General features: G+C 44.6%; 1 protein-coding gene across 4 annotated transcripts in view; it reads left to right on the top strand.

The window, feature by feature from the left end:
* The window catches only part of ehd3 (EH-domain containing 3), a 13900-nt gene extending 4718 nt beyond the window's left edge, over positions 1-9182 (top strand). Inside the window, exons 3-10 of one of the 4 annotated variants that reach the window (XM_030346074.1) lie at positions 75-251; positions 1518-1615; positions 3755-3808; positions 5218-5359; positions 5447-5546; positions 6077-6247; positions 7881-8045; positions 8512-9180. In XM_030346074.1, coding sequence (XP_030201934.1) covers positions 75-251; positions 1518-1615; positions 3755-3808; positions 5218-5359; positions 5447-5546; positions 6077-6247; positions 7881-8045; positions 8512-9039 — 1435 coding nt within the window. In that variant the 3' untranslated portion in view covers positions 9040-9180. Of the gene's footprint in view, positions 1-74; positions 252-1517; positions 1616-3754; positions 3809-5217; positions 5360-5446; positions 5547-6076; positions 6248-7880; positions 8046-8511 lie in introns of all 4 variants that reach the window. The other 3 variants (XM_030346073.1, XM_030346076.1, XM_030346075.1) reach the window with 3 other exon arrangements.
* The last annotated feature ends 558 nt before the right edge of the window (positions 9183-9740 follow it).

Here is a 9740-nt window from a genome sequence, read left to right as displayed (position 1 = left end):
GGTTAGCGGACCCGTCCCCGCCTTAGCGTTGTGTCGACGTGGAGCCATGACTCAGCCTCCCCCTTGGCCCGCAGCTACCTGCTGGAGCAGGACTTCCCCGGCATGCGGATCGGCCCGGAGCCCACCACGGACTCCTTCATCGCCGTGATGCACGGCGACACGGAGGGCGTCGTCCCCGGCAACGCCCTTGTGGTGGACCCCAAGAAGCCCTTCAGGAAGCTCAACGCCTTCGGGAACGCCTTCCTCAACAGGTAAGAGTAGTGGCGCGCTGCGGGGTACGGTGACTGGATGATACCGGTGTTACCAATAGCAGAGGAGGACACAGATATACAAGAGAGAGACCACAATGGGGGATGGGGAATAGGGGACGGCTGGACCAAGAGTGAGTGTTGCAGAGAGAGTAAGAGGGGGAGAGAGCAAGAGAGAGACGGCACCATAGCACTACATTCCAGCTTGATTGAATTTGCCTCGTGCTCTTTGGCCAGGCTTTCCCTCGGTAATGGCTTGGGCGTGTGTGTATGCGTGTGTGTGTGTGTGTATGTGTGTGTGTGAGTATGGAGGTCAGTATGGGTCAGTAATGGCCTTATGCATAAAAAATGTGTGTGTACATGTTTCCATGTATTTTATGTTAGCACAGGTCAGTAATGGCTGTGCGGTGGTCGTGTGCTAGTGCGCGTGTGTGTCAGTAATGGCCCTGTGCATAAATTGTGTGAGCGTGTGTGTGTGTGTATGTGGAGGTCAGTATGGATCAGTAATAGCTCTGTGCATGAATCTTGTGTCTGCATGCTTTCATGTTTTTTGTGTCAGTGCAGGTCAGTAATGGCTGTAGTGGTGGTAGTGGTGTGTGTGTGTGTGTGTGTGTGTGTGTGTGTGTTTGTTTGTGTGCATGTGTGCGTGTGTGTTTGTGTATCTTGGAGCAGGTCAGTTGTCCACCTCTTCTGGGGGAAGAGAAACTGCTAAAGTGTGTGCGTGACCTTGTCTCCGCAGTGGAGCGCCCCACCAAATCAGTTCACACTCACACACTAAGACGCACACACACACAGGCACAAACACACACACACACACACACACACACAAACACACACACACAGCCATATTAGTGGGGACTGCTCAGAGTGCTGTATTTATGCAGCTGGAGAGCGAACGTTGGAAAATAGGGATAAGTCTATGTAGTGTGTGTGGGCGTGCACACGTGTGTCTCTGTGGGGGGGAGGGGGGAGTTATCCGTGGCAGATGAGCCACAGATCCTCTGCAGTCGTAAAAACTCTTCCCCTGTCCTTCGTCCTTTCCGTCTGCTCTCATGCTAAACGCGTTGTGTCTTCCTCCCGTCTCCTCGTTTCCTTCCCTCTCCATCCTCTCCTCTCCTCTGCCCACCGTCCCCTCTACCTTTTCTTTGTCCTCTGCACCTCTCTGAATTTGCTTATCTCTTTTCCTTGCTAATTCGCATATGTGTGTGTGTGCATGTGTGTGTGTGCGTGTGCGCGCGCGTGTGTGTGTGTGTGTGTGTGTGACTCTAGGTTTGTGTGTGCCCAGCTGCCTAATCCAGTGCTGGAGAGCATCAGTGTGATCGACACTCCGGGGATTCTGTCAGGCGAGAAGCAGAGAATCAGTCGAGGTAAAATCACACACACACACACACACACACACACACACACACACACACACACACACACACACACACACACACACACACACACACACACACACACACACACACACACACACACACACACACACACTTACCAATCCTTACTGTAGTGTTCTCTGTATCAGTGTACATTTGGCCACCCTGTAATCGCTGGGATCTGCAGAGTCAGCAGTGTGTGTGTGTGTGTGTGTGTGTGTGTGTGTGTGTGTGTGTGTGTGTGTGTGTGTGTGTGTGTGTGTGTGTGTGTGTGTGTGTGTGTGTGTGTGTGTGTGTGTGTGTTTGTGTGTGTGTGGTTGCATCAGATATCAATAGCATCATGCCCCAGGCTTTTCGGGAAGTAGGAAGTAGAGGGAAAAAAACAGCTTTGAATCACACACACACACATACACACAAAACACACACACACAGCCTCAGTTAGGTGTATGCAAGTAACATTGTCTGAAATAAGTTATATTTTAACTCAGACACTCAATCTTCATTTCTTGTTCTTTATCAAAACATGAGTGCATCATTGAATATTGTTGAATCATACAAGTCAGTCCCATTGCCTATTCATTTAGACTTTGCTCATAGGGGTAGTTACACATTTATGACAGAAACAATGGATTGTTCCTTGAAATGCTTCGTCATAGGAGAACTGTAAAAAAAGGAAAGAAAGAAACATAGGCAGGGAAAGAAGGACCTGTATATGGTGGCATCAGCTTGTCTGTAAGCGAACCAAATTGTATTAAATTATGCACGATTGGTTTCAATAGAATCACACTGTTTTATTAAGGGAAGGTATGTCTGTCTGGATGCCGGCATTCCCAATGCTAAATGCAGACATTTCCATAACAACCGCCAAACGTGGACAAAGGCAATATGCAAATGAACGGATACCAAACGTCTTTATGTCCACAACTCAGTCTATTTTCCTTGCCCTCCCTTTCGTCCGCCCCTGAATTTATTCCTCAACATGTTTCACTTTACCATCACTCTCTTCTCCCTTTTTTCTGTGACCAAGGTTCACTGACACACAAACATATACACACTATAGACACTCTTACACAATGGGGACCTTCTCATAGTATCTTGTATTGTGTTTTTGCAAAGCATCTGTGTCTTCTCTGAGACTTCCTCAAGCACTTAGCTTGCATTGATTCTCAAAATGGATCCGCCCACTTCTACGAACATGGACTTCTACACATATACACATATACACACATAGACTTCTACACAATACACACATTGATTTCTCTGAACATTGACTTCTTCACATTCTTGTGTATGACTTTCCAAAGGTTATCATTACTGTCAGCCAGAGCTATTTAATCAACTATTGCAAACACCGAGAACAATTTAAATAGCTACCTGGCTTATAAGACCTAACCAGAAAGTGCTAGTCATGTTTAATGGTCATGATGATTAGCATGGTTGAACGAATTGTTTGGTTTTCTTGAATGTTCTGCTACCTCTTCATGGCCGAGCATGTTTTGAAATGTTCTTTCGGTTAAATTTGTTAAATTCTGCATAACCTTACGTAAGGTAGTTGATATTCATCATGTGGCCTTAAGTGATATTGTTATTTCATAAGTCTGTGTACTGGTCGGTCAATTAATACCGTTTAGGGATTGAAGTATTAAAAAAAGAAATGATATACCATCTTGTACAATGATTGCAGTAAGAAACTGCACCACAATTCATATTGTAAATTGTGTATTTAATTAATTCAACCATTCATGCTTGATCACATAACAATTCACAGTGAACACCACATAACAGTTCTGTTTTGCAAACAATTAGGAGAAGGGTGTTTAGTGTTGTTATTTTGTCCTGCGTCAAAGCAAATAAACCCCTCGGTGTTGTGACCTTAAACATGGTCCATTTGGAAATGAAACACATGCTAATACTACCTCTGACTCAGCACAGCTGTGTTTTCACTGGAGACACAGAATGTGTGCGTCGTTGTGTGAGGTGTTTTTTCAGTGTGTTTGTGTGTGTGTGTCTGTGTGTGTGTGTGTGTTTTGGCGTGTATAGCATCCATTCTTTTATCTTTGTGTCATTGGTATTGTCTCATTATTTTCTGTTTTTTATTTTAATAGCGATTCATTGTATGTTTACATCCAGATTTGACAGAGGATCTTTCTGGCTATAGCAGGCTACGTAGATGTCGTTACGGAGGTATCGTAGATTTGTGTGCCAACCTGCCAAAAAATAGGATGATAACTTGAGTTGTAGGATTTTGGTCATTTTTTTCTTCACCAAAAAAAGTGTGTTTATTTGTCTTTGACGGTTCCTGCTATTGGCGGGCTCCTGTTTGTGTTTCACGCTCATTGTGATAGCAGTGTTTAACATAAAATTGAAGACAAATATAAGCCTTTTTTTGTGGAATGACAGTGTTATGAAAAATGATGCACTAAAATTCATCAAAGTATCATTTGAATCCAGCGCTTTGAAGCTTTGGCCAAGATGCAGTGTTTTTGTCAAAGTAGTCGGCCTCTCATACAGACTAATGCCAGACTAAGGCCACTTGGTCTGCACACAAGCTGTAGTATGGTTATCAAGAATGAAGCGGTTAAGGAAATCAATTGGCAAAACCTGCTGTCGTCAAACTTATAGTACATATAGTAGGACATATAGTATGAATATTTAAAATAATATCGCATAAAACCTATTTCAGAGTGATGCAGGGTCTATTCTTTGTTTCAATTATGAGTTGGATATTCAAAAGAGAATAGATGGCAAAATCAAGATTTAAAAGAATGAAATTGAAATACAAATTATGTTATTTGAGATTAAAGCTAAGCTGTTTTAGTGTTCATATAGATTTGAAAGTAGTTAATATGAAGTAGACACTACTTAGGCCCCATGTAGCAACAAAGCAGCAAATGCCTTTAATAATATATGAGATTTTCAAAGTAAAAGTTTGTATATGAGCTTATGTGATTCAGAATAAATTAGAAATTACATAATAAATAATTAGGAAGATGCACGTACGTTTTAAAAGCCTCTTTTGAAGGCTGTGAACTTAATTTTAGGCCAGATTTTCATGAAATTAAGTTAGACAAAAAAAACACTAAAATAACAATTAAACGCTTACTCCTTGCTGTACCCCATTTGTTGCTGACAGTAAACATAATCTCTTAACCATTGCATAAATCCCTACTGCATCACTACTACCTCTACCATTGCTGCTGCTGCTCCCACTACTGTACTACCACTCCGTCCATCTGTCTGTCAGTACTGGTGTCCTTGTGGTGCCTTTTAATGCACTAACTCCTCCATTCAATCATCATTTTTGATCTCATCTTCTGTGGAAGATCTCCAGGTAAGAGTGAAAACCCATTTGGACACGTACAGTAATCTATGTGGAAACTGCACTTCCCATAAATCACAACCACACACAAAACTTCTACTACCAAGCTGTACCTTAAGTGAAGCGATTGGCTCAATCTAGGATCATTTTATCGTAAATTTTAGACTATTTTCACACTATAGATAGAGCGCACTGACCCCATGGAGACATTTGATGATTTTATAAAAATACGTGCCGATTAAAATGACGATTTGTTATTGATATCCTCTCTCAGGCTATGACTTTGCTGCGGTGCTGGAGTGGTTTGCTGAGCGCGTGGACCGGATCATACTGCTGTTCGACGCCCATAAGCTGGACATCTCCGACGAGTTCTCGGACGTGATCAAGGCCCTGAAGAACCACGAGGACAAGATCAGGTAAAGACCCGGTAGGAACCTCTGAAAAAACACCGGGAGGGAAGGACTTAGGCATGATAAATGATGCTGTACCATGACTCAATTAAGGGTGGTGTTGAACAAGGCGGACCAGATAGAGACCCAGCAGCTGATGAGGGTGTATGGAGCCCTGATGTGGTCCCTGGGGAAAATCGTCAACACGCCGGAGGTAACAAATCATGCCATTTTGAAGTTTAGTTAAAGAGAGAAATGTGTTGATAAATGTGTTGATTATCGATTTATTAATGGGTGACTGATTCTCTTTCAGTTGTTGTTGTTTATCTCTGACTCTGTCTCTGTCGCTGTCTCTCCGTCTCTGTCGCTATCTATGTCTCTGTCTCTGTCTCTTTCTCTCTGTCTCTGTCGCTCTATCTCTGTCTCTGGCACTAATCAGTTCAATTCAATTCAAAAGAGCTTTATGGTAATGGTAAAAAACATTAAAGTTCTCCAAAGAACTTAAAAAATTAGACAAAGGCAAAAAATAGCAAAGTAGTACTCCAAAAGGTTAAAGCCCAAAACAAAGGGTTAGTGAACAGTGAACATCACTGAGCAGTATAAGAACAGTCAGACAACATGTCATGGTAAAATCAATCAGCCGCAATTCCCCCCCATCTCCGTAGACATTATTGACAGAATAACATGGTTATAACAGGTTATGACTATGTTGTATTCTCTCTGTCTCTCTCCCTCTCTCTGCAGGTGATCCGGGTCTACATCGGCTCCTTCTGGTCCCATCCACTGCTGATCCCAGACAACAGGAAGCTGTTTGAGGCAGAGGAGCAGGATCTGTTCAAGGACATCCAGTCCCTTCCCAGGAACGCCGCGCTTAGGAAGCTCAATGACCTCATCAAGAGGGCGCGGCTCGCCAAGGTATGACCACGGGCGTACACACATGCACGCACACACACACACACACACACACACACACACACACACACACACACACACACACACACACACACACACACACAATCCCAAACATAGACCTACACACACACACACACACAAACACACACACACTCCCAAACATAGACCTACACACACACGTATACACAGAAAAGGCGATGTTACTGGTCAGTGGGCTGTGTGGTTTTAATTGGTTAGGAGAGGTAGCTGATCATTCAGGTTGTTTTATGCATCACAAATTTCGATCATGCATGATGAAATGACGCAGTTCTCAAAAATCTCACACCCAAGTACACTACTGTGGGAAGGGTTAAAACATAGTCAACATCACAACCCACGCAATTTTCATTTTGATATCGTAGTTTTCTCTCCGGAATGTTTCATTAAGCTTAAATATGACAAACTTTTTTATATTTACGCACAATCAGCCAACCAACAATGGTTTTCACAGACATTATCACGGCTTGTGTGAATGCATCAAATACTATTGCCTAAGTGAAAGAGTTTGGTTGCGCGCATGTGGTATTGGTCATTGAGTTTCTCGTCGTCAGGCGAAACCTGTCAGCTTATTGGCTTGGATGGCGTTTTTTTTTCCTTTTCTCCCACGTAGGTGTGTCCCTTCTGCTGTCAGGCCCTGTTACACCCAGGGTGGGAGCACACTGACAGAGCTAAATACTGACTTACATATTGTGCGTCAGTCAAATGTCCACATATGGATCTGGAATTGGCTCATGGCTTGGTCCTTTGCTTGCCAATAGATTTTGCTTTTGGATGTGTGACATTTACAGGACTCACACAATCACTGGTGAATCGTGACTTTGACTTTGCGATTTCCCAATATCAAAGTCAAAGTCATTGCTTCTTTTACAGGCTAAGCATCAGGAGATGATATAAACTTGTGAAAACGAATGTCTAATCGTTAAGGCATGTCGTAAATATCTGGCCAGCTCAGCACTCTTGAGGCTGCAACTGCGATTAAGGGCTATACAAATACAATTGAATTGGATTGAACTGAAGGCAAGGCGACGCCCCAGAACAACAAGCCGATTTTATCTTGAAGCCTCAGGGACACAAAATGGCGCCATCCCACTTGATCCCACTGACGGGATGGGTGGGAAAACCAAATCCTGTTTCCCATTTCATCCATCGTCTTTTATCCCTCCATCATCCCGGCCCGACCCAGCTGTCAACCTTGACACAACGCGTCACCGCGTCTCCCCCTTCTCCCCCTCCTCCCCCCATATCCCCCCCCCCCCCACACTCCTTAGGGAGCTCATAGAGCATAGACGTAGTGAGTTTGACAAGTGAGGTTGTTCAACCCCTAAGTGGATTATCTCCGGTTTCCTGTTTGGAGAGGAAGTCGACTTCTTTTTTTCTTTTCTTAAAGGAAAGACTGAAATTCCAACTGCATTTTTAGAAATCAAGGCACCAACCAAACAACGTGCACACACACACACACACACACACACACACACACACACACACACACACACACACACACACACACACACACACACACACACACACACACAAACAGAGCTGTCGTCTGCTTATTAAGTTACCAGAATGTTGAGTATGTGTTTCTTTTTTGGCGCAGGTTCACGCGTACATCATCAGCTCGCTGAAGAAAGAGATGCCCACTGTGTTCGGGAAGGACAACAAGAAGAAAGAGCTGATAGCAAGTCTGGGAGACATTTACGTCCGCATAGAGAGAGAGCACCAGATCTCCCCCGGAGACTTCCCCAACCTCAAGAGGATGCAGGTAAACCGGTCTAGAGGCCGTCACAGAGAGTGTACAGTCTTCCCCCAGCTGGCACTTTTAAAGTAGCATGGGCAGGATTCTGTGCTGACAAGTCGAGTGAAACCTCGATACGGTTGCTTGTAATGGTTCCATGTTCGCTTTGCTCTTGCATGTTTTGGGAAAAGAAGAAAAAACAAAAAAAACTAGTGCATGCGTATTATATTATAATCTGCTTAAGAAGGGAGGTATATTTTGTCACCATTTTGCTTGACTCTAGACACAAAGGTTTGCCTTTGCCTTTGGAACACATATGTGAAGGGTAACGTAGAAGTTAATTGACTGAATCACATTATGGCCACATTATGCTGCCTAGAAGTGACATCGGTTTGACTTTTGTTTACCACCTCCTCCTCCTCCTCTTCCCCTTCCTCCTCCTCCTCCTCCTCCTCCTCCTAATCCCTCCCCCTGGCCCTCCCCCCCCCCCCAGGACCAGCTGCAGTCCCAGGACCTGACCAAGTTCCCGCCGCTGAAGGGCAAGCTGCTGGAGGCGGTGGACGACATGCTGACCAACGACATCGCCGGCCTCATGGTGCTGGTGCGGCAGGAGGAGAACCTGAGGCCCAACGCCGCCGTGAAGGGCGGGGCCTTCACCAACACCCTGAACGGGCCCTTCGGCTACGGCTACGGCGAGGGCGCTGGAGAGGGCATCGACGAGGCCGAGTGGGTGGTGGCGCGCGACAAGCCCGCCTACGACGAGATCTTCTACACCCTGTCGCCGGTCAACGGCAAGGTGACGGGCGCCAACGTGAAGCGGGAGATGGTGAAGTCCAAGCTGCCCAACACGGTGCTGGGAAAGATCTGGAAGCTGGCCGACATCGACAAGGACGGCCTGCTGGACGATGAGGAGTTTGCGCTGGCGAACCATCTGATCAAGGTGAAGCTGGAGGGACACGAGCTGCCTGCCGAGCTGCCCGCCCACCTCATCCCCCCCTCCAAGAGGAAACTAGTGGAGTAGGGGACGAGGAACACTCCCCCCCCCGATCTCCACACACACATACATGCAGACACACAGACACACAGACACGCACACGCACAAAGACACGCAGACAAACACATACACAGAGACACAAGCATACATATACACATTCAAATATATATATAGAAATATATATATATATATATATATATATATATATATATATATATATATATATATATATATATATATATATATATATATATATATATATATAACCCCTTTAATGAGAAATGTAATGCATTGGAAGAATCTGCAAAAACACCTGGATTTCATATCAACACTGACAAAGCCCCTGAATGAAGCACATGCTCCCATGAAGAAGATGCCAGAACCTTCCTTTAGCGGGACCTTTCCACTAAAAGACGCTCCGCCGTACAAACCGAACAAACATCTCTTCACCTCTCTGGCTTCGTAGCACCGTGAATCTGTTTCTTTCCTTTCTAAGGGACAATGGTTAATGTAGTTTTACATGTCTGCAAGCTTTTGCAGATCAACGTGCACAAAACTCAACCTTTACTATATCCCCAAATACTACTAATATTTTGAATTGCATTTTGAAAAAAGCGGTTAACTTTCTCCGATAACTCTTGAGGGAAGAACTGTACTCATTATACTAATTGCACGGTTAAGGGAAGGAGGAGATCAGGCATGGCTTGGCTTGAACAACAAACAAACAG

This window comes from Gadus morhua, chromosome 21 (assembly GCF_902167405.1).
Source record: "Gadus morhua chromosome 21, gadMor3.0, whole genome shotgun sequence".
Classification (NCBI taxonomy): Eukaryota; Metazoa; Chordata; class Actinopteri; order Gadiformes; family Gadidae; genus Gadus; species Gadus morhua.
The sequence above is the reverse complement of the archived record's forward strand: the minus strand, read 5'-3'. Positions and strand labels throughout refer to the sequence as shown.